Source organism: Pongo pygmaeus, chromosome 15, assembly GCF_028885625.2.
Source record: "Pongo pygmaeus isolate AG05252 chromosome 15, NHGRI_mPonPyg2-v2.0_pri, whole genome shotgun sequence".
Lineage (NCBI taxonomy): Eukaryota > Metazoa > Chordata > Mammalia > Primates > Hominidae > Pongo > Pongo pygmaeus.
In genome coordinates this window covers 54,832,165-54,858,824 of record NC_072388.2, presented here as the reverse complement: position 1 = coordinate 54,858,824, position 26,660 = coordinate 54,832,165, and the positions used below count along the sequence as shown (strand labels likewise).

Here is a 26,660-nt window from a genome sequence, read left to right as displayed (position 1 = left end):
AGGATAAAGTACTTTTTCAGAAAAGTTAAGGCCAATCACGCACTTTAACATGAAAAGCAAAAGGTGTCACAAAACAGGCCACAACCATTCCAAGTCAGCCACTGGTACCTCAATGATCCTCCCTTGAAGTCTGTGACTTCTTTTCAGCTATACAGAACTTACTGTGATATATTCTCTACTACAAGCGGTCATAACTACCCCACAACCAAACTACTTAAAAGTCAAGCCTCCATTATTTTTGCTTTTGTAGAAAAGGCTCTTTCTACAGAGCACCTGATTTTAGACTGACAGCTTATCCTAACACTGATACTTATATAATGTACAAACTTGTCCCTTGTAGGTCTACAAAGCAACTTCCATTTCTACTGGCAAATATCATATTCACTTATTTTAGGGTTGCAACATTCTAGTTTGGATGAATAAATTTCCCAATTCACACTATAGAAATGTGGAAAAATGAGGAGCAGAACCCAGCTTTGGTCTTATCCTTCAGAATATTTTCTACTTGCCATCTGCAGCAACAGACCAACATTCTTGGGTCCTAGGTAGTGCACCTGGCTTAGTGACTTAGGTCAACATACTGAGCTTCCCTTTTTTAACTCCTTCATTTGCAGAATGAGCAGTCAGTTTGAATAAAGCTCCTTTCAACTTTAATGCTCCATGTTTGTTTTCTTAAGTTGCAGCAAAAGATTCTTTTCCTCCATGAAAAGATGGGTTGCAAGTGCCTGAATCAGTGTCATAATTCAAATAAGTTTGAGTAGAAGCATAATTATAAATGCAGACAGAACTATTCTTTCCACACTGACATGTTAAAAGCAACTCTAATAAAATTATGCTTTAAGGACAACACAAATTATTTTTCCAACGAATACATGCATCAAGTCAAAATTATAATTACTGTATATCAGTAATGCAGATAATTACACAGATAATTAAGTTACTGAGTGCTAGAGTCAAGTTTCCTGCTCTAATGTTCTCCATCCAAAAGAATTCTAAAAGAAACAAAAAACCTCATTCCCTGCCTCTCAATTCTTTCATCTCTTCCCCAACCTTTCATTTCCCCCACCACCAGATTAAGAGCTGCTCAGTAATGTGAGGTATTCTGCATTTGATTTTCCATAAAATAGTATGTGTAAGTTTTCTCTTGTGGTTATAACAAATTACCACAAAACTTAGCAGCTAAAAACAACACTAATTTATTATCTCGCAGATCTGTTTGCCAGAAGTTCAGCAGGCTTGGCTGATTTCTCTGCCTGAGTCTCACAAGGCCAAAATCAAGGGGCTGACAGGGCAGCACCTATGGAGGTTCTACGGAATAATCTGTTTTCAGGGACATTCAGGGACCTGGTAGGATTGAGTTCCATGTGATTATAGGACTGAAGCCCTTGTTTCCTTGCTGGACAGCTGCCAGGGCTGTTCTCAGCTTCTAGAAGCCACCTGCACTCCTTGGCTCATAGTCCCCTCCCTCTTCATCTTCAGATCCAGAAGCAGCAGGTGGAGTCCCTCTCATGCTCCAAATCTCTCCTGCTCCTTCTTCCCTCACATGAGTCTTCTCCATTCCCCTTTCACTATTAAGGACCCTTGTGATTACAATGGGTCCACCCATATAATCCAGGATAATCTCCCTATTTTAAGTCTCATGACCTTAATTCCACCTGCAAAATCCTTTTTGCCATGTAAGGTAATATATTCACAGATTCCAGTGATTAATGTATGAACATCCTGGGAGAATGGGGACAGAAATTATTCTGCCAACCATATAATACATGCATGAAAAAAGAGACAAATGTCCCTTTTTGCTAGAAAACATGAATAATTCTATCCAGACAACACAGCAAAGCAGCAATTTATGTTAAGTATCAATACATACACACAAAATTAGTTGTTGGTGCTTAAAAAGATGAAACTAGTATGCTAGAAAAAAAAGATTACAGAAAAACAAAAATGTTATTGTCGAACTAGATTAATTGCTGAAACTAACAAAAATGTGATATAATGAAGCAACTCTTCTACTTTCTTGAAGTATTCAGTGGACACTGCAAATCATACCGCAAATTTTAATTTTAAACATACTATATCTTAAAACCTACTTTAAACACTCTTACACAAATCTGTATAAAGAAATGATGATAAGTAGGTATGCTGCTTCAGATTTTAAATCAGTGAAAGTAACACTGCCTGGCTTAAATACTGCAGCAAAAAGCTCAACATTTTACTTAGGTGATTTGAAAGAAAATGTATTTAAATAAGAGAGCCTAAGTTTGCTTTGTGAGTAACAGAAGTAAAAAACTAAACCAAAAATAAGAAGGAAAAAGAACAGCTCACAAATTACTATACTTACATTATTTGCAACAACAGAATTACCAAAAGAACTACATAAAAACATAAAAGTATTGATTAATCAAATTTTACAGAAAAGTACTGATTAGTCAAAATTTATGGAAATGTAATAGAGGGTTAGTAACAGCCAATTCTTGATCTAAAACTCACTCTATGTAAAACATATAATAGGATAATCACCTAATCACAGATATATTTATTAAAGTTATTCATGTCAGGAGTGATATTATTTAACAACCAGCCTTTTAATAAAAAATTAGCCATATAAATAAGAAATTGTAAAATATTCCATTTATTCTCTAAATAATATGAATTACACATTTTATGAAACCGTATCCCAGGTGAAGTAAGTTCTAACAGCAACCATTCATCAAATCATGTGACTCATTTCCAAGTCATCTGTCAATTGTTACAAATTACTAGTATGAGCTTTTTATTTGATGTATCTGTCACAAGCTAAGCAATATATGAGCTGTGATTGATATAAGAAACCAAATTCTTCCAATAATTTATCCCATTTAATTTAAGGACAATGGGCAAACCAAGTCTTAATATACACAGATTTTCCCATCACATAATACTGCTCATAGTAAATCTTCCATTACCTTCTACTGAACTAATATTAGTTAAATTCTATTTTTTCAGCCCTAATAATACTGAGATTTTATATTCACTATTTCTATTACCATCCAAGTCTTATGAAAATCTCTTATTTATTGGATTGTTCTGTTTAATTTCTGGCTTAGTTATACAAAATTTTGTTTGCCTTCAATCTATGGTGCTTTGAAAACAACAATTAGCCAAGTTCTCAGAATCAATAAATTAAAAGGATGTTATTAAAATTTAATTGTATTCCTTAGATTTGTCACCAAATAAGTGCATTTTCTTTTAATTTGCCAGGCAATGTAAGAGTTTTTCCCTTGGAATTAATATTTTGTTTCATTTCAAATTTGTCTGTTCCTCTAATACCTTCATCTCCATCACAGTTTCCTGTATTTGGTTTATATGTTCTATCACTTAGTATTTGTCAAATAAATCTGTCCATTTTAATAATTAAAATTTTTCTTTTTTCTAAAACCATGGAAAAAATTCACATTGGTTAGTATATCATGTAATAGAGGCAAACTGCTAAAAAAATTGTCCAAATGCTATTTTAACAATGTCCATTAACATGAATATTCCCATCTTTGGCTGACCGTTAAAGGTCCAAACAGTCATCTCAATTCCAAGGTCTCAAATATGTTATTTAATTCTCTAGTATTTATTTGATATAAGATAAATGTAAAATTTCCAAAAAAAAGTTAAGTGGTTTACTTGGCTTATCTTCCTATTGCATCATCCAGAGATAACCAAATATAAGTGAGACAGCATCAAATGAAAACACCTAGAAGTTTTTCTAGAATTTCAGCTAAGACAACTTTTTCTCCCTAACAATATACTTGCACCATCTGTGAAACATTCACAAGGTTTTCATGTAAATATTTCTCATAGAAACCATTTTTCTTCAGTATGACTAATAAAGTTTAATATATTTCAGATGTTGTTCCTTCCAGCTCCATGAAATCAATAAAAACCATCACACTATCTTTGAAGTCTTAAATATCGCATTTTAAGTAAATTATTAAAATACTTCTATGTGAAATTGTTGGAGCTCTGTCAATAATGACTGAAATTTTACTGCCCTGATTTGTAAGTTCTCCAAAATGCATTTCTGCATCTCAGTAGATATATGTTTTGCAACGATCAGGACCATAAACCTAAACTTTCATGCTACATTCACATAAACACAATTCTTGAAGTCCTAATAAATACTTTATGTCAGTAAATTATTTTAAACCATACAGTATATTATATTGATACTTCATAAATTTTTTTTCCTTTGCCTTGTCAAAACTCTCAGATAAAATGTTTTTGGATGTTGTTATTTCAATTTTTTGGAAACTGATTTATGTTTATTATTTTTTGTTGAAATAATCAAATTGTTCTTGATTCTAGACCTACAAATCATTTGTTTCAGGTTTATATTCCTGCATAGTATTAAAGATATTCTTAACTGTGTTTTATTACTGTTATTTTTTTCTTCTCTCAGAGATTCAGAATATTCATGTTTATGACATCTAAAAAAAGAAAACTTACCCAAACTTCGTTGCCTCTTTATTTAAAATTAAATACTCAACAAATTAATTCTTGAACTTCTAAGTACGAAACACCACACACGACTAATCCAAGAGTTATAATGTAGTAACAATGAAAGAAACCAAAGAAAGACCTATTTAAAACTCAGTTATTTAAATGCAGGAGCAACGAGAAAGTATGAGGCTGATGATAAGCTGATGACTCTCCCGAAGCACCAAGGCCCCAGCTCTATCATGAACGTGCAGGAGATCAACGCCACCCACTGCCATGAGACACAGGCTCGGCAGACAGACAGTGAGCGCTTCCAAAGTGGACCCCAGCACATCCTACAAAATCAGCTAGGGTGAATGAGTTTATGTTGAAAATTATATTGTTAGTTTTACCACTTCTCATGGTTACTGTTGTATTATTCATCAACTGATAAGAAAGTGTTTCAATATTTTATCAACCAGTAGAGCCACAGCAGCCCAAACACGGTGAAGAGCAGCCTGGTTGTAGCAATGACATTAAATGGCCCTCATGTTTCTCTAAACTATCAAAGACCACTAATATTTTCCATTCGGAAATAGGCCAGCTGGAATAAAGTGATTTTCAGTTACTTTTTAAAAGTAAAATACCCAAAAAAGGACATTTCAATAAAGCATAATCTGAGAAGGGAAAACCATTATGAAGAGTTTTCCACAGTAATGTTGCTAAATTTAAAACATGCAGCTAACAAAATATTTCCTATCAGGCACCAGTATCCACACCGTCACCACCACCACCATCATACTATTTACTGGTTGAGTAAGAGCAAAATAGTTGTCCCATATCATAAAAAAGTAAACGAACACATAAACTGACTTGAATTCTCAGTCACATCATGTCACTCCCTCTGCTTCACACCCTTCAATATTTCCCCTTATATAAAAATCCAAATTTTCCAGCCAGACCCACAAGACCCCTGGATCTCTGCTCTTTTGGTCAACTCCTCTCTCCTCTCCAGCTCACAGCTCTCGCATCACTTTTTTAGAGGTCCTTCCTTGCACCTTGTCTAAACTCTGCGCCCCCTTCCTCTTAGCGCTTTCCACAATGTGCGGTTGAATGTATATCCTATGATTCTTTCTCGTTTGCCTACTCACTAGACATTTAGCTCCATGCGGATGTGTTTGTTCACAGCAGAATATCCAATACCTGGCATGATGCCTGGCCATGGAAGGTGCTGAATAAATATTTGTTGAATAAATGGATGGGTGAATAAATTGCTAAAAGCCCTATGCCTATGCAACAGAATGGCCAGAAGTAACACAGGACTTCTGATTAAAAAAAAACACACACACACACATTACATAATCAGAGAAATACTTCTGAGTGTTATTCTGAGAGCAAATACATACATGAATAAACACTACACAAATAGAGATTACATAACAGTAGCACACACTTGCCATCCTCATTTGACTTAGCCTGGATATAGACATACACGGAAAACTAAGAGGTCCTGTTTCCCAGCTGCCACGACCACCAGCAAAGGGATATCCCTGTTCTGCGCCCAGAATGTGGGCAGAGAGAACGATCGTGGTGGAGGGAAGAAACAAGACAGCCAAAAGGCAAAGAACTTAAATCCTAGCAATGAATAACCACACCTACCCTTCTAGGTCCCACTTTCCCAACTCCAATCAAAGATGAACTTTCATTACCAATACTGCAGCATCAAAAATCTCAGGGTACACAAACCACTGTCATTTCAGGCCAGTGTCTGCCAAGTACCATGACATTTACTGGCATTCTTAAGGGGCATGGGGTGAGGAATAAAGACCAAAAAAAAAAAAAAAGTCCACCGGGGTCAGGAAGGGCCCAGAGCCAGAGACAAAGGAAGAGGGATACCCATAGAGCCCAGAGAAAGAGAATCTGGAGTGGAATTAAGACATACCTGGAGAGGCCAAGTGGGCCAATAACCGTGCCAAACAGAGACAGGCTAATGGGCTGGAGATCTTCATAAGAGATAAGGAAGTATATCCAGAAATAGAATGAACTGGAGATAATTCTCATTTCCAAGTGACAACGGGCTGTAAGGGGCACCATATCAGTGGGAAAAGTGGCAAAGAAAATGAAAGAGTTAAAGTATTACAAGCCACAGATGCTACAGGGTCAGGGAGAAAGAGACTCGGGGGTAGGTACTGAGTCACTGAAATATGTTCCACAAACATAAGATGGAAAAAATAACAAAAGAGTACATTCATTGAAAATCAGATTCAGTTAAAGCCAGGAAGTGGGAGGGGTATCTGAAGAAAAGGTTAAATATGTAAAGGGCTGAGTTCACAACTGGCTGGAGCTCCAAGGTAGAAGGTGCCAACAGAGCAGACCCAGCAGCAGCAGTGGCCAGGCACGGCTGGCAGGGATGAGAGTTTGAGAGGGAGCAGGAGTAAGGGGCGGAAGAGGTAGACGTGGGGCTCCAAGGTAGAAGGTGCCAACAGAGCAAATCAAGCAGCAGGAGTGGCCGGGTACAGCTGGCCAGGACAAGAGTTTGAGAGTCTGAAAGGCAACATGGTGTGGTTGATCTGCTCACAATAAATATGTCTGGTCTTAGTCTGCCCATCTCCCTTGGTCATAGTTCAGTGACCCAGGGGAGACCTATCAGATTCTCTCTCTTGAAAATGTAAAACCTTTAAAAGAGATAGAAGCTGGTTGGAGGAAAGTCACTATGTAACACTCTTGAAAAAATATCCACGTGCACTCCTGTTGATACTCCAGTTCTCTTCTCTCTCAAAACCTGGTTACTCAACTTTTCCCTGATTCTGAGGGCTAGCCTATAATAATTTCTCTTACTTTTGTCTGTTTTATCTTAGCCAGAATAATTTCTATTGTTATAACCAAAGTATATTTTCTAATTCAACAGAGCTCCTGCTTGAAGCCAATTTACTCAGTTTCTAATGAGTAAACCGAGGCCCTGAGAATATATTTTTCCCAGATTATAAAATACAGAGGGTCAAGACCTAAATTCAATCTGCCCTACTTTTAGTACTGTGGGTAATATTTTTAAACACAGACTTAGATGACAATTATCAAAAGATTAATAATCTAAATAACTTGAAGTAAAATCTAGGTATAAAAGTAAAACATAAAAGGCTAAAATGGGAGGAGATGGCAGTGGCTAAAGAATAAAGAAGAGATACTTTTCTCTCAATAGTTGCAAATTTTCATTCTATCACAACATGAAGCATGAGTAATCAAAGCAAGATTTCTATACATTTTTTAAAATGTCAACCATTGTATTAACATGAACCCAAGATTTTAAAAAAGAGGAAGGAAAAAAAAGAAATGTCAATAAATAGACAAACTTATAAGGACCACATCTAAATACCAGAACGTTTCTGGCACTCATCACATGCTTAAAAACGTCTGTTTTGGTTATCGTTCTTCACCACATATTTTTGGAGTATAAAATGTTTCTCCTATTTCCTTGACCTCTTAAGATTCTGTTGTTATTTTACCTCTTCCTTTCCTCAGAATCTTCATAAAGTTGTATTTCCTTTGTTTTCCTCATAAAATGTTCTTTCCACCTAAAAATGTTTAGTTTATTTCTCTTTTTCTAGCTTTGGCTTATCTACTAAATATTAATCTTTCTTGTTTCCTTGGTGTTTGATATTTTCTTATCTACTCATCCCCTCATTAATACAAGATCGTTTCAATTGGCACCTCCTAACAAATTCTTTCAATGGCACTGCTTCAGAAATAGGAGCTTTTTAAAAATAAAAACATTAACAAAGGTGATCTATGTTTACATTGCATATAAATATCACACATGCTTCCATGAAGCCATTCCTTTTTCTTCCAAAAGTGGGTTTTCAGGAAAAATGGAAATCAAGACTCTCATTTATATGCCAGGTGGTCCAAACTCATGATCAACAGGTACAGCCAGTAGCCCCATATGAAATGCTTCATGTAAATATATTTTATAGAAAATAAGACTATATATTAAGGAATTTATTTAATTAAAGAAACACTGTAATAAATCTACTATGTAACATATATCAATTGGAATAAAAACTCAGATTTTTCCCTCGACTTATAGATCAGAAAACAAATAAAATAACCAGTTTTTTTAAATTAGCATTTTATTCACTTCAAAATTATGAGAAAAAAATATGTATCGACCTCTTTTATCACTTGGTCGTGTATACTTTTCATCCTTCTATGAGCCACACAAATTCAATTCCATGTACATACAGATTATGTAAAACCACCTACTACACTCGATTAACAGAAGGAAAATAAATCATGAGGTTTATACCCAGATTTAAAACAAAAACTCTTTAGGATAAAGAACATCACATTTCAACTACATCTATTCCAAATTAATAAATGCTAGCTGCTTTGGTATCCTAAAGCAGTGCTTCCTAATAGGACAGATTTTACCTGCCCAGCCCTCCCCAGGAGACAGGCTGCAATGTCTTGAGACATTTTTGGTGATTAACAACTGTGGTGAGCAAGAATGCGGGGGTGCTACTGGCACTTAGCGGGTCAAGGCCAGGGAAGCTGCTAAACACCCTACAATGCACAGCACAGCCCCTCACAACAAAGCATTATCCAGCCTCAAATGGTCTGAGAGACTGTCCTACATGAAAAGACGAAAGGAAAGAGAGCAGCAGACAAGGCGTATCTGTGAGTCACTGTTTGCCAGCACCCTCCCAACTCTTGACAGACCCACCTACCTTGGATGCCTGGGGTGTGGATATCACGTGGACGGTGCTGGGTTTGACACCATTTGCCTTGGGCCGCTTGTAGAGGGCAAATCTACTTTTCCTCCGTCCTCTATCTCCATTGGGTAAAGCACCATTGTACCTAGAAATAGAGAAGAAAGAGTTCATCTATCTGCAAATTTTTCAAGTTTTAAACATAGAAGTTTGAGGTATTGAATAAGGGAAAAGACAGGAATGGTCATAAAAGAATTGCCCGCTAAACACTCCACAAAAGGAAAGGGTTGCAACAAAGACTTCAGCTGTAATGAAATTCAAATCACTTCTAGGAACTTAATTTAAGAGTGATGTACAAGTAATTATAGGTTTCCTACTTTATAAAGTCAGACTCTTCAAATCTTTTTGGAAAGAGGCAGAGTCTAAATAAGCAAATGAGTATTCTGCAGAGGCCATATTAGGGCTGGCTCAATTCAACTAGCACCATTCTAATAGACCCCAGAGATACACTTGAGAAATATTTTTAAATGAACTAGTTAGAAAATAGCATACTAATTAAACCTCATCTCTCACTTTCAAACCATGTTAATGTTGTCTGCAGGATCTTTATTTGTAAGACAACCAATTTAGTTACTTGCTTTCTTAAAAGTTCAGAATCCTCCACATTCACTCTCATTTCTGTTTGAACCCTACACTGTCAGCTTAGCAAAAGACAGCTTGCAGAAATTAAATATATTTTTGTTAGCAAAAATTAGCTTGCAAAAATATACACATGAGTTTTAGTCCACAAATTGTCAAATAACTTAGAAGTCATCTGGAAAACATATAATGTCCTTAAGCAGGTTTCCTGTATTTAGCTAATACCAGTGCTTAAAAGACATGCAGGATCACACTTAGCATTTCAATTTTTAGTTGTATTTTCTAACTCTGGATTAATCGGCCCTTGTATGTTCTTACTGATGGCTACATTAACACAACTATTCTCTGCTTCCACCTTGGCGGAAGCTCTTTTCAAGAAAAAAAAAAAAAACTAAAACAAGTAACATTTAAAATTTACACAGGTATGTATGACGGCTCCAAGGCTCCCCCCAGAACACCAAGGTTAGGAGACAGCACGTCTGGTGGCTTGTTCCTGTCCCACAGATCCCTGGGCCTTCTCCACTTTTCCAGCTACACCCAGAAGGGAGTGGCCGGACGGGGGAAGCAGGAACTTGTGAAGCCCACTGGGGAATAGAAGTTGGAAGAAAGGGGCTTTGTGTGTTTGTTTCACCAGTCAAGTAAGCGCCACAGTCTGACAATGGTTTCAAATTATCACTGTAAGTTATTCCCACTGTCTTTTTAATGTTTCCATTTCCAGCACAAAGGAATGTCAGCTATATAAAAATGTCTCCAGAATAAAAAGATAACCTATTTCAAGTCTTATTCCTCTAGTTTTTCTCAGGCAGATCAGAATCATGTACACTATTTTCTTAAACGTGTTTGTGACGACTACTATAAAGTATCCATGAGTCAACAACCATTACAAACCCGCTTTGTTTTAATATATTTCCATGTCACTTAAATCAAGATGAACGTTCTATATTAAAGGAAGCAATTAAAGCCAGGATTGTAAACAACTTAGAGGAACATTTTCACTACTGTGGCCTACACACAATTAGTACAAGATCTGGCAAGGCTTGCTATGCCCTTCACTTCTACCCAGCTCTGTGTGTATGGCAGGTGCACTTGACAGCAATAATGTCATTGAGAATGACCCTGTATGGTAGAACACACCTGAATGTGTGTTCAGAGTTCCAAGCTACGGTATCCAAGAGTGGCCAAACCAGAGAGTCATTCCTTATCTATGAGGAACATCTGAGTGCCCATCCAGTCCCACGGAACACAGGCTCTCCAGGATATCACGGCCCTTTGCTTTGGTTAAGTGAAGGTTCGCAGGTGGCAGTTGTTAGGGGGAGCATGTTAAATGAAAATGCTATGTTAACTGCATGCCTTTTATATGCAGTTGTGGTTCTCCCGCTCAACCCACCGCCACTGGCTCTCTCCCCTGTATGTAAGCCACCAACAAAACCCCATGTCTCATCTGCTGGCTCTGAGTCTCTTCTTCAGCCTCTTGAATCTGGTGCCATCCCCACTGGAGTTGAGAGGGGTTTGGCACAAGTCTGCGTTGCATCTTTCTTGCCTCAACTATAGACTCCAGGTCAATAGGCCTTAGCCTCGTAAGGTGCAGCAGATGCTTGTTTGGCTATCTGATCACAACTATACTTCCTTCTCTGGCATCTATTCCTTAACTCCAAAAGTTGAACCCCAGCACCATGTTTGAATGAAATGGCCATGCCAACATCTTCCTCACCACTCTGGGGCTGACTGGCCAGAGGCTGACATCTGACTCAACCTGGCCAATAATATTCTAATTTTGGAAAATACAAAATTGGGACAGAGAGATAGTCATCCATTCTCAGTTGCTGGCTAGAGCTGTAAAATGTAAACACAGGAGCTGTGGGGATGTCACAAAGTGTTATATGGCTGAAAAAGCAGACAAAGTGAAGAAGGAAGCAGAAGAACAGAGACAAGCACAAAAAGCAATGGAAAGAGGATCCTTAAGGGTTTCTGTTGGCCCAGATGTACTCCAGCCGTTCTTGACAAAATTCCTTCAGCTTCAGCTAACTCAATTTGATTTCCACGAGTTACAACCCAAAAGTCATATCTAATATAAAGGGAGGAAAAAAACCAGAAGTGTCAACCTTAACACATGCAGAAACATTTTAATTTAAATTGCCTAAGCATAGAGGCACAGATATTGCAGGTTAAGCAAATAATAAGCCAGCCTACTTACAGACTGCCTACTTACTTAATACATCTAGATGAAAAATCCTATTGGAAATAATTAAAGTGGCAGTGGAAAAACCAGTGTCACCATGAGACAAGTTTCTAATTAGGTTAAGCTACATGGTCATTCATTCGATATTTACAATGCCAAGTACTAGAGCTACAATGATGAATATCAGCTTCCCTGCCTTCACAGAGCTCTCTGCTCAGAAGGAGAGAACGGCACAATAACAAATATGATAAATACACATGTAACAAGATGCACTTATAGCACAAGGCACATGGGAGGACGCATTAGAGAAGGCTTCATGGTGGAAGTACTGCTTGAACTGTCGAAATCTTGGCCAGGCACGTTGGCTCATGCCTGTAATTCTAGCACTTTGGGAGGCCGAAGCGGGTAGATAGCTTGAGCCCAGGAGTTCGAGACCAGCCTGGGCAATGTGTCGAAACCCCACCTCTACAAAAAATACGAAAATTAGCCTGGTGTGGTGGCATGCACCTGTAGTCACGGCTACTCGGGCGGCTGAGGTGGGAAGATCACTTGAGCCAGGAAAGTGGAGACTACAGTGAGCCAAGATCATGCCACTGTACTCCAGCCTGGGTGACACAGCAAGACTGTCAAAAAAGAAAAGAAAGAAAAAGAAATCTAAGTAAGAAGTCTAAATGGAGAATGAAGGGGTGATAGAATGTGCAAGGCAAGGAGGACTACACAGTTCAGCACTATGGAGAGTATGAAGTTCAAGTGGAGAGAGTAGTGGGAAAGGAGGGTAAAAGGTAGGCAGGAGCCTGACTGTAACGTCCTGGTTGTATTAGTCCATTCTCACGCTGCTATAAAGAACTACCTGTGAAGAAAAGAGGTTTAACTGACTCACTGTTCCATAGGGTTAACAAGAAGCTCGACTGGGAAGCCTCAGGAAACTTACAATCATGACAGAAGCCAAAGGGGAAACAATCACCTTCTTCTCACAGCAGCAGGAGAGAAGAAAGCTCGAGAAGGGGAAAGTGACACACACTTTTAAACCATCAGATCTTGTTAGAACTCATTCACTATCACGAGAACAGCAAGGGGGAAATCCAACCCCCACCCCGCCATCCAATCGCCTCCCGCCAGGTCCCTCCTCTGACACACAGGAATCACAACTCAAGACGAGATTTGGGTGGGGACACAGAGCTAAACCCTATCACCGGTACTCCCTAAGGGTTATGGCTTTTTACCGTAAGGGGAATGAAAAGTCTGGTAAGATTTAAGCAAATGGCTAACATGACTGGAAATATAAAGTAATCAGATAGGGTGGCACAGTGCAGGAGGAACTGGAAGAAATTAGAGGCAAGACCAGACCAGATTAGAGGCAAGATGATCAGATAGCAGCACCACCATAGCCATGGGGAGCTACGTACAGTGGATTGAATGGTGGCCTTAAAAAGATACATCCAAGGTTGGGCATGATGGCTCATGCCTGTAATCCCGGCACTTTGGGAGGCAGAGGCGGGTGGATCACTTGAGGTCAGGAGTTCAAAACCAGCCTGGCCAACATGGTGAAACCCCGTCTCTACTTAAAATACAAAAAATTAGCTGGGCATGATAGCACATGCCTGTAATCCCAGCTACTTGAGAGGCTGAGGCAGGAGAATCACTTGAACCCAGGAAGCAGAGGTTTCAGTGGGCCGAGACCGTACCACTGCACTCCAGCCTGGGCGACAGAGCAAGACTCAGTCTCAAAAAAAAAAAGATACATCCATGTCACTTGTGAATATGACGTTTTGGAAAAGGGGTGTTTGCAGATGTAATTAAGACCAGGATCTCAAGATGAGATCATCCTCGATTACTGATAGGTTGATAGGTCCTAAATCCAATGGCAAGTGATTTTGTAAGAGGTACACAGGGATAGAGAGGAGACGACCATGTGATGGAGGCAGAGACTGAGGTGATGCAACCACAAGCCAAGGAATATTTGGAGCCCCAGAAGCTGGAAGAGGCAAGGAAAGATTCTCCCCTTAAGAGCCTTCAGGGGAATCAGGGCCCTGCCGACACCTTGATTTCAGACTTGTGGCCTCTAGAACTGTAAGAGAATAAACATCTGTTGTTACCAAGTTTGTGGTAATGTGTTATGGCAGCCACAGGAAACTATAAAAGCCTGAACCAAAGCAGTGATGATGGAGATGAACTGGAGGATTAGAGAAAAATTTTAGAGTTGTTTTCAATACAAAGTGAACATCAGAATCACCTGGAAAAAAAAAAAAAAACCTTACAAAAATATGAATGCCTAAAACCCAAGAGATTCTGGTTCAATAAGCCTGAGATGAGGCTCCAGGTCTGCATTTTTGCAAAGCTCCCCAAGTGATGCAGCCACAGGTAAGAACACTGGTTTTAAAGACAAAATTCACAGTAACTGGTAACCCGTCTGGATGCACAGGGTGAGGGATAAAGGGAACATCATACAGCCTTCTGGCCTGGCCAGAGTGACAGCATTGTTAGGAACAGGAATTACAGGGACATCCGGGGGAGGCATGGAGGAGGCAACTGAAGTTAGGTCTGGAGCTCCAGAGAAATTATAACCCTGGGGCCTTCACCATGCAGGGGCAGTTAAAGTCATGAGAATAAATGAGGCTACTCAAGAAAAAGGTGCAGAATAAGGAAGCAAGGAAAGCTGGGACAGAGCCTGGGAAATTCAACTATTTAAGGAAACAGTCCTTTCTTTGTCACAGGCATAAGGACCAGGACCAAGAGAAAGTTGTATCGCCAAAGACCAAAGAATTTCAACAGTGTCTAATCAGTTAAGAGGTCAGTTAAGAGAAAGAAAATGCACAACCATGATTTGGAAAAGAATGAGTCATTGGTGATCTCACCCATCTTCAAAACAAAGCAAAAACAAGCAAATGCCTCCAACCCTAAGCTTCACTATGAGCCTCCACTCTGATTTCCATTTTCTCCTCACAAAGCCAAGAATCTTGAAAAGTACCCACACCCATTATTCTGCTTCCAATACTTGCTGGCTTTTCAGTCCACTATCATTCAATCTTTGCCCCCAGATCCAAAAGTACATTTGATCACTCATCATACACTCGGCACACTAACCAACCTCCCCTCCTTAAAAGTCTCCCAGCCGCTCTCCTATCAAGGAACCCAGTGTGGTAGATTAAAGAGGGCTTCTTCTCCCACTAAGAGGTGGAGTCTAACTCCCCTCTCCCTAAATCTGGGCTGGCTCTAGTGGCTTGCTTACTAACAACATGCAAAGGAAGTGATGTTCTGAGACTTCCGAAGGCCAGTGTGAAAAGCCGACTACCCTGGGACCACCATGCTGGGCAGGCCACACACAGGCACTCTGCTCAGCAGTCCCAGCAGAGCCCACCCTTCTAGCCACCCCACTAAGGCAGCAGACATGAGTGAAGCCATCGTGGACACTCCAGACCAGCTGATGACCACCAGGTAACCTCAGCTGATACCATATGGGGCAGAACTGTCCAAACTCCTGACCCACAGAATTGTGCATTAAGTAAAATGTTTTAAGCCACTAAGTTTGGGGTAGTTGGTTACACAGTAATAGATTCCTGGAACAGGAAGCCCCAAACCCTTCCCACAGTCATCATCTCCCTGCCAATCTTTTTTTCTTTTTCTTTTTTTTTTTTTTTTTGTTTTTGAGATGGAGTCTCCTCTGTCACCCAGGCTGGAGTGCAGTGGCATGATCTTGGCTCACTACAACCTCCGCCTCCCGAGTTCAAGTGATCCTCATGCCTCAGCCTCCCGAGTAACAGGGACTACAGGTGTGCACCACCATGCCCAGCTATTTTGGGTATTTTTAGTACAGACAGGGTTTCGCCATATTGGCCAGGCTGGTTTCGAACTCCTGACCTCAAGTGATCTGCCCGCCTCAGCCTCCCAAAGTGCTGGGATTACAGGCATGAGCCACTGTGCCCGGCTGGTCCCCAATCTATTTTAAGTGGAACACTGTCACCTCCTCCTGAAAACTATCACCAAATCTTCCCCTGCCTATTCGCACCCCCCATCTGGCCCATCTGCCTCCTAGGGAATGTGAGTTCTAAAAAAGTGAGGCCTTCTGTATCTCTGGCACCTGGAACAGTGTAACAGGGACACATGGTAGGCACTGAAAACCTACAAGCTGGCTGGCTGATGAGAGGACCATTATCTTAGTATGTTTTGTGCTGCTATAAGAGAATACCTGAGACTCGGTAATTTATAAAGAAGAGAGATTTCTTTCTTACACTTCTAAAGACTGGGACGTCCAAGGTCAGAGAGCCTGCATTTGGAGAGGCCTGCTTGGCCTCCCTAGATGTTTCATCCCATGGTGGAAGGGCAAGAGAGCATGTGTACCAGAGAGAGCAAGAAATTGAACTCATCCTTTTATCAGGAACCCATTCCTGAGATAACACTATTAATCATTTACAAGGGTGGAGCCCTCATGACCTAATCACCTCTTATAGGTCCCGCCTCTCAACACTGCTGCATTGGGGATTAAGTTTCCAACACATGAACTTTGAGGGGCACATTCAAACCATAGCAACCATCTTTTGTATAGTAGAATAGAGCCCAGACATAAAGACGAAATTCTGCTTACAAAGGCAAAAAGTTACTGTCCCATGAAAGAAGGTCAGAACGTTCCCTGGGCTGGCACACTTTTCAGCCAGTAAGTTTGTAGAAATAAAATGTCCGAGTGCTGCTGCCACACCTGTTTCAGCTGCTGCAACAGGGGTATTTCAATTCGAGACCATAAGAGCCTTTCAGGATCAACTTTCTTTTTTATTCTGGAGACTTAAAAACATGTATTTAATAAATGTGTGATGAAAATTTAACTCTTCATATATGCAGAGCAAACAGCTGGTCTTTATAGTAAGGGTATTTGGGAGCTTCAAAGAATAATGAAAATGCTGTGTAAGAAACTTAACCAAGTAATAAAGGGTTTTTCTGCTTTATAGTTTAGAGTTCACATATTAATTCACATATTAATGGGAATTAATAACATTTGCTGTATACTTACTATGTGCCAAGAAACCCTGTGAAGGAGACATTATTACTCCTAGTGGACAGATAAAAGGCTCAGAATGACTGATCACACACGAACTTACACAGTTAGGAAAGGTCAGGCAGAACCTAAAGCTACATCAGTTCTGTCTGACTCCAAATTTCATACTCTTTCCAGTAGACAACACTGACAGTTTTTAAATTCAAGACATTTTTTGGCATACAGTGCAAAGATGGAGTCTTAAAAAGATGTCTGCCACCTAAAAATGTATTTGTCAATAAGAATTTTCTATGGGAAACCAGAGCAAGAAGGGGGGTGCTAGGTGCTCCCAGTCACATTTTGGAGACGTCACAGTTTATCTTAACTAGCCTGAACTCTTACAGCGACATCCACATGGAATGGAAGCGATGTGGGCTCCAGAAGTAGAGGTTACATCAGCATCACAGGATCACATTCCAGAAGTGGTCAGCTCTTCATTACAGGCTGAAGATTCTGCCTTCCTTCCAAAGCAACTGCTCTGTCACTTGCACCAACAAATCACAAGCAACTACTATAATCAAAGTAAACTGTACACTGCAGATGAACAGGACATGACACTAGAGACAGACTCAAAGGCAGGGCACACAGTCTCTGAGAAAACCCTGCAATCTGGCACCAGTCTTGAGGTAGCTCACCCTAACTCACTGTATAAATGCACTATTCCAACCGCGTTTAAGAAAATATCCATATGCCAATAAGTGCCTAACATTGGTTTTATGAAATTATAGTCCCAACCCCCTTATTATTTAACCTATCATATATGCATGGACTTCCCCTGACCCAATGGACTATAAAGCCCAGAAACGCAAGAACGTTTATTTCTCTTTGCTTAAGAAATGCTGCATATAGGAGGAGGGGGAGCAAGATGGCAGAATTAAAGGCTGCACCCATTGTCCCACCTCACAAGGACACCAAGTTAACAACTATCTACACAGAAAAAATACCTTCATGAGAACCAAAAATCAGGTAAGCACTGATAATACCTGGTTTTAACTTCATTATCACTGAAAGAGGCTCTAGAAGAGACAGAAGAAACAGTCCTGAACCACCGACACCATCCCTTCCACACTCCACGCAGCAGCAGCAAGCCTAGTGCTAAGAGCTCTGGGAGCTGAGGAGGGAGAGCACAGTAATGGTGAGGCATTGAACTCAATGCTGTTCTGTTAGAGCAAAAGAAACACCAGACCAACTCAGCTGACGCCCAACCACGGAGGGAGCATTTAAACTAGCCCTGGCCAATCGCCTATCCCAGTGGTCTGAACTTGAGTCCCCGCAAACCTCACCACCAAGGGATACAGTGCTCTGTGTCTCCATGTAAACTTGGAGGGCAGTCAAGGCCAAAAGCACTGCAACTCTTAGGTGAGTCCTAGTGATGAGCTAGGCCCAGAGACCATGGGCTTGGCGGTGGGGAGAGGAGGGATACATGATGTACTTAGACACCAGATGGAACAGCCCAGGCAGTGTTGGTATCACCCCTCCCCTAACCTCAGGCTGCATAGCTTGTGGCTCCAAAAGAGACCCTTTCCTTCTGTCCAACTGAAGAGAGGAGAGGGTAGAGTGGGGAGGACTTTGTCTTGCATCTTGGATAACAGCTGAGCCACAGCAGGCTAGGGCACCAGTCAGAGTCATGAGGTCCCCATTCCAGGCCCTAACTCCCAGATGACATTTCTAGATACAACCTGGGCAAGAAGGGAACCCACCACCTTGAAGGGAAGGACCCAGTCCTGCCAGCATTCACCACCTGTTAACTGAAGAGCCCTTGACCCTGAATAACCAGCAGTGATACCCAGGTACTACATCAAGGGCCTTGGTGGCTTCTGGTGAGACTTGCTGGCTTCTGTTGAGACTCAGCACATTCCCAGCTGTAGCAGCTATGGGGCAAAACTCCTTCTGCTTGACAAAGGCAAAGGGAAAAGCAAAGGGCACTTTGTCTTGCACCTTACGTACCAGCACAGCCACAGGGGGGTAGAGCACCAAGCAGAATCTTGGGGTCCCTGATTCTAGGACTTGATTCTTGGATGGCATTTCTGGACCTTCCCTGGACCAGAGGGGACCCCACTGACCTGAGGGTGAGTCCCAGGCCAGGCAGCATTCACAACAAGCTGACTTAAGAGACTCTAGGCCGTAAGGGAACACTGGCAGTAGTCTGGCAGTACTCCTCATGGTCTAGGGTGGCAGTGGCTATGGGGTAAGGCTTCTCTGCCTTTGGAAAGCGAAGGCAAGAACAGGAAGAACTGCACCTTCTAGTCTGAGGGCCAACTCAGCCACAATAAAATAGAACACTGGGTAGACTTCTAAGGTTTTTGACTCTAGTCCCTGACTTCAGGGCAGTACTTTTGGACCCACCCAGGGCCTGGGGGACCTCGCTGCTCAGAAGGAAAGGACACAGCCTGGCTGGTTTTGCCAGCTGCTGATTACAGAGCCCCAGAGCCCTGAGTGAACATAGGCAGTAGCCAGGGAATAGTTACAGCAGGCCTTGGGCAAGACCCAATGCTGTGCTGGCTCCAGGTCTGATCCAGTGCAGTCACAGTGGTGGTGGCCACAGGGGGGGCTTGTGTCACTCCACCCCCAGCGTTAGGTGGCTCAGAACAGAGAAAGAGACTCTGTATGTCTGGGAGAAAGTAAGAGAAGAGACAAAGAGTCTCTGCCTGGCAATCCAGAGAATTCTCCTAGATTTTGTCCAACACCATCAAGGCAGTTTCTCTCTGAGTCTCCAAGAACCACAGTGTTACTGGGCTTGAAGTGCCCCCTAAAGCCGATATAGCTTAGATCACAACACCTAAGTCCTTTCAAATATACAGCAAGCCATCCCAAAAAGGAGGGCTATAAATAAGCCCAGAAAGTGAAGACTACAATAAGTACCTAATTTTTGAATGCCCAGACACTGAAGAACATCTACTAGCATCAACACGATCCAGGAAAACATGACCTCACCAAATGAACTAAATAAGGCACCAGGGACCAAACTTAGAGAAACAAATATATGTGACCTTTCACACAAAGAATGCAAAATAGCTGTTTTTGAAAAAACTCAAAGAAATTCAAGATAACACAGAGAAGGAATTCAGCATTCTACCAGATAAATTTAACAAACAGACTGAAATAATTAAAAATCTAGCAGAAATTCTGGAGCTGAAAAAGTGCAATTGGTGTACTGAAGAATGCATCGGAGTCCTTTAATAGCAGTGTGGATCAAGCTGAAGAATTTGTTAGGCTGAAGACAGGCTATTTGAAAATATACAGAGGAGAGAAAAGAAAAAAGTATAAAAAACAAAAAAAGCATGCCTACAAGATCTTGGAAATAGCCTCAAAGGGGCAAATCTAAGAATTATTGGTCTTAAAGAAAAGGTACAGAAAGAGATAGGAACAGAAAGTTTATTCAAAGGGATAATAACAGAGTACTTCCCAAATCTAAAGAAAGATAGCAATATCCAACTACAAGAAGATTATAGAACACTAAGCAGATTTAATCCAAAGAAGAATACCTCAAGGTATTTAATAATCAAACTCCCAAAGGTCAAGAACAAAGAAAGGATCCTAGGACAGGCACAGTGGCTCACGCCTGTAATCCCAGCACTTTGGGAGGCCGAGGCGGGCGGATCATGAGGTCAGGAGATCAAGACCATCCTGGCTAACATGCTGAAACGCTGTCTCTACTAAAAACACACAAAAAAATAGTCAGGCATGGTGGCAGGTGCCCGTAGTCCTAGCTACTCAGGAGGCTGAGGCAGGAGAATGGCGTGAACCTGGGAGGCGGAGCTTGCAGTGAGCTGAGATCGTGCCACTGCACTCCATCCTGGGCGACAGCACAAGACTCCATCTCAAGAAATAAAAAAAAAAAAAAAAAGAAAAAAAACCCAACTAACAAACAAATCACATACAATGGAACTCCAATATGTCTGGCAGCAGACTTTTCAGTGGAAACCTTAGAGGCCAGGAAAGAGTAGCATGACATAAAGTGCTGAAGGAAAAAAACTTTACCCTAGAATAGTATATTTAGAAAAAACATCCTTCAAAGATGAAGAAGAAATAAAGACTTACCCAGACAAACAAAAGCTGAGGAATTTCCTACAAGAAATGAGAAATTTCTTATAAGAAATGAGAAATTTCCTACAAGAAATAAGACCCCTCCTACAAGAAATGCTAAATGGAGTACTTCAATCAGAAAGAAAAGGGCATTAATGAGCCATAGATAATCACCTGAAGGTACAAAATTCACAACTAATAGTAAGTACACAGAAAAACACAGAATATTATAACACTTTAACTATGGTGTGTAAACTACTCTTATCCTAAGTAGAAAGATGAACCAATCAAAAATATACCTACATCAATATTTCAAGACATAGTCAGTACAGTAAGACATAAACAGAACAACAAAAAGTTAAAAAGCACGTGTAGGGGTGGCAAAGTTAAGGCATAGCATTTTTCTTAGTTTTCTTTTTGTTTGTTTATGCAAATAGTGGTAAGTTGTTATTGGGTTAAAATAACCGGTTATAAGATAGTATTTGCAAGCCTCATGTTATCCTCAAATCAAAAAACATACAACAGATATACAAAAAACAAGAAACTAAGTCATATCACCAGAGAAAATCACCTTCGCTAGAGGAAGACAAGAAGAAAAGAAGGAAGAGAAGACCATGTAACAACCACAAAATAAATAACAAAATGGCAGAAACCCTTATTAATAATGAGAGTTTAGTCTATTTACATTTAATGTAAAGACCCATTGATCTGACCCATTGATCTGTTCCCTACAAGAAACAAGCTTCATCTATAAAGACACATATGGACTGAAAATAAAGGGATGGAAAAAGTTATTCCAGCCAATGGAAACCAAAAAAGAGCAGGAGTTGCTGTACTTATGTCAGACAAAATTGATTTCGAGAAAAAAAACTATAAGAAGAGACAAAGACAGTCACTATATAATGATAAAGGGGCCAACTCAGCCCCTTTAGCTAGAGAGATAAGCCCCAATACAATAATAACTGGAGACTTCACACCCCACTTTCAACACTGAACAGATCTTCCAAACAGAAGATCAACAAAGAAACATTGCACTTCATCTGCACTATGGAAGAAAATGAATCTAATAGGTATTTACAAAATATTTCATCCAACAGCTGCAGAATGCACATTCTTTTCCTCAGCACATGGATCATTCTCAAGGATAGACCACATTATGTGGTCTGTCCAAGGTCATATGTGTTAGGTCACATATGAGCTTGAAGACAGGCTATTTGAAAACAAATGTTAAACAAGTCTTAAAACATTCAAAAAATTTGAAATATCAAACATCTTATCTGATCACAATGGAATAAAAGTAGAAATTTATAACAAGAGAAATTCTGGAAACTATACAAATACATGTAAATTAAACAATATGCTACTGAATGACCAGTGGGTCAATGAAGAACTTAAGAAGGAAACTGAAAAATATCTTGAAACAAATGATGATGGAAACACAGCATATCAAAACCTATCAGATACAGCAAAAGTAGTACTAACAGGGAAGTTTATAGCTGTTAACGGCCTATATCAAAAGAGAAAAAACTTCAAATGAACAATCTAATGATGCATCTTAAAGGACTAGAAAAGCAAGAGCAAACCAAACCCAAAATTAGTAGAAGAAATAATAAAGATCAGAGCAGAAATTGAAATGAAAGAAACAAAAGATCAATAAAACAAAAAGTTGGTTTTTTGAAAAAAACCAACAAAATTGACAAACCTTTAGCCACACTAAGAAAAAAGAGAAAAGACCCAAATAAATAAAACCAGAAATGAAAAAGAAGACATTACAACTGATACTACTGCAGAAATCCAAATGATCATTAGTGGCTATTATGAGCAACTATATGCCAATAAATGAGAAAATCTAGAAGAAATGGAAAAATTCCCAGACACACACAACTTACAAAGATTGAACCAGGAAGAATCTGGTTCAATCCTGAACCAGACCAATAACCAAAACCTGAACAGACCAATAACAGATAAGATTAAAGCTATAACAAGAAGTCTCCCAGTAAAGAAAAGCCTGGAACCTGGTGACTTCACTGCTGAATTCTAGAAGGCATTTAAAGAACTAATACCAATCCTATTCAAACTATTCCAAAAAATAGAGGAGGAAATACTTTCCAAACTTATTCTATGAGGCCAGTATTTCCCTGATACCAAAACCACATGAAGACACATCAAAAAAAGAAAACTACAGGCTAATATCTCTGGTGAATAATGATGCATAAATCCACAACAAAATACTAGCAAACTTAATTCAACAATACATTAGAAAGAACATTCACCATGACCAAGTGGGATTTATTCCTGGGATGCAAGGATGGTTCAACATATGCAAATCAATCAATATGATACACTGTATCAACACAATGAAGGATAAAATGGATTTATCCTTCAATTAATGCTTAAAAAGCATTTGACAAAATTCAACATCCCTTCATGATAAAAGCACTCAAAAAACTAAGTATAGAATGAACATACCTCAACATAATAAGAGCCATACATGACAGACCCACAGCTAGTATCATACTGAATGGGGAAAAGCCTATCCTTTAAGATCTGGAACATAACAAGGATGCCCACTGTTACTACCATTACTCAACATAGTACTGGACGTCCTAGCTAGAGTAATCAGATAAGATGTAAAGGGCATCCAAACCAGAAAGCAGGAAGTCGAATTATCCTTGTTCGCAGATAATATAACCTTATATTTGGAAAAAATGTAAAGACTACAAGAAAACTATTAGAATTGATCAACAAATTCAGTAAAGTTGCAGAATACAAAATCAACATACAAAAGTCAGTAGCATTTCTATGTGCCAATACTGAACAAGGTGAAAAAGAAATTTTAAAAGTAATCCCATTTACAATAGCCACACATAAAATTAATACCTAGGAATTAACCAGTGAAGTGAAAGATCTCTATAATGAAAACTATATAATACTGAAAAGGACACCAAAAAATGAAAAGACATCCCATGTTCATGGATTGGAAAAATAAATATTATTCAAATGTCCATACTACCCAAAGCAATCTACAGATTCAATGAAATCCCTATCGAAATACCAGTAACATCCTCCACAGAAATAGAAAAAGAAATCCTAAAAAGTATACAGAGCAACAAAAGACCCAGAATAGCCAAAGCTGTCCTAAGTATAAAGAATGAAACTGGAAGAATCACATTACCTGACTTAAAATTACACTACAGAGGTACAGTAACCAAAACAGCATGGTACTGGTATAAAAACAGACACATAGACCAATGGAACAGAATAGAGAACCCAGAAACAAATCCACACACCTACAATGAACTCATTTTTGACAAATGTACTAAGAACATACACTGGGAAAAAGCCTCTTCAATAAATAGTGCTGGGAAAACTGGATATCCATAGGCAGACGAATGAAACTAGACTACTATCTCTCACCATATACAAAAATCAAATCAAAATGCATTAAAGATTTAAATCTAAGACCTCAAACTATGAAATTACTACAAGCAAACACTGGGGAAAATCTCCAGGACACTGGCCTAGTCAAAAACTTCCTGAATAATACTCCACAAGCACTGGCAACCAAAGCAAAAATGGACAGCCATTTGTCACATCAAGTTAAAAAGTTTCTGCACAGCAAAGGATACAATCAATAAAGAGAAAACCCACAGAACGGGAGAAAATATTTTAAAACTACTCATTTGACAAGGGATTAATAATCAGAATATATAAGGAGCTCAAACAAAAAAAATCTAATAATCCAATCAAAACATGGGCTAAAGATTTAAATAGACATTTCTCAAAGAAAGACATACAAATGACAAACAGGTGCTCAACATAACTGATCATCAGAGAAATGCAAATAAAAACTACAATGAGATATCATCTCACCCCAGTTTAAGTGGCTTTTATCCAAATGACAGGCAATAATAAATGCTGGCAAGGACATGGAGAAAAGGAAACCCTTGTACATTGCTGTTGGGAATGTAAATTAGTACAACCACTATAAGAACAGTTTGGAGGTTCCTCAAAAAACCAAAAATTGAGCTACCATATGACTCAGCAATCTCACTACTGGATATATACCAAAAAGAAAGGAAATCAGTATATCAAAGAGATATCTGCATTCCTATGTTTGCTGCAGCACTATTTACAAGAGCTAAGATTTGGAAGCAACCTAGGTATCCATCAACAGATGAATGGATAAAGAAAATGTGGTACATATACGCAATGGAGTACTATTCAGCCATAAAAGGAAATAAGATCCAGTTATTTGCAACAATGTGGATGGAACTGGAAGTCATTATGTTAAGTAAAATGAGCCAGGCACAGAAAAACAAACATCACATGTTCTCACTTATTTGTGAGATCTAAAAACCAAAACAACTGAACTCACTGACATAGAGTAGAAAGATGGTCACCAGTGGCTGGGAAGGCCGAGAGGAAGGTAGGGATGGTTAACGGGTATTTAAAAAAAAATAGAAAACTGAATAAGACCTACTATTTGATAGTGCAATAAGGTGGCTACAGTCAATAATAACTTAGTTGTACATTTTAAAATAACTTACAGAATGTAATTGGATTGTGTGTAACTCAAATGCTTGAGGGGATGGATACCCCATTCTCCATAATGTGGTTATTTCACATTGCATGCCTGTATCAAAACATCTCATGCACCCCTAAATATATACACCTACTGTGTACCCACCAAAATTTTTTTAAAAAGAAATGTTGCATATGGGAAAGTCTTACAAAGTACGTAGGTTTGATTTCTGGCCAGAGAACTAATATGGTAGTGCCATAACAGACTTTTTAGAGATAACCTGCAGCAGCTTTGTAAACATCAGTTCATTCAGAATATGTTCCCTGGCTTGGCTTTACAGTAGATTCAAGTCCCCATTCCTAGCTGGAAATGGTCTTTGCTCCAAGTAGCTGCTTAAGATATAACTGAAAATATATATATATATATATATATATATATATATATATATGTATTTATTCAAAATGCATCAAGTAATGTGCATGGGGCATGTTAGTCCCAGGGCTGGATGTTAAGGGGCTTAGGAAACAAAAAGACACCCTGTCTTTTGACAGACTCAGCCAGGTAGACAAGATAGTCAAGGTAACAGATATGAAAGACCCGGCCAGGCGCTGTGGCTCACGCCTGTAATCCCAGCACTTTGGGAGGCCGAGGCAGGTGGATCGCGAGGTCAAGAGATCGAGACCATCCTGACCAACATGGTGAAACCCCGTCTCTACTAAAAATACAAAACTTAGCTGGGTGTGGTGGCGCATGCCTGTAGTCCCAGCTACTCGGGAGGTGGAGTTTGCAGTGAGTTGAGATCATGCCACTGCACTCCAGCCTGGCAACAGAGCGAGACTGTTTCAAAAACCACCACCACAAAAAAAAAAAAAAAACAGATGAACAGATGAAAGACCCCTGACAAATGCTAATAAAATGGACTTAGCACAACAGGCAAAAAAGAAATAAATGAAAGCAGAACAGTAAGCTTTGAATTGGGATGCTGCTCTGATGTCTTTGAGGGGCTATTTCCTGGCATGTCTTACACGTGTGATTCTAGTCATGGAACCTTAATAACAGTCTTCTATGCCAGACCTGTGTGACAACATAAGTTCATCTTCCATTATCTTACAC

At 39.6% G+C, this 26,660-nt stretch overlaps 1 protein-coding gene across 1 annotated transcript in view; it reads right to left on the bottom strand.

Annotated features, from left to right (window-relative positions):
• Nucleotides 1-26,660, bottom strand: part of PELI2 (pellino E3 ubiquitin protein ligase family member 2) — a 184,888-nt gene that overhangs the window by 113,920 nt on the left and 44,308 nt on the right. Inside the window, exon 2 of the mRNA XM_054447807.2 lies at nt 9,171-9,300. Coding sequence (XP_054303782.1) covers nt 9,171-9,300 — 130 coding nt within the window. The remainder of the gene's footprint in view (nt 1-9,170; nt 9,301-26,660) is intronic.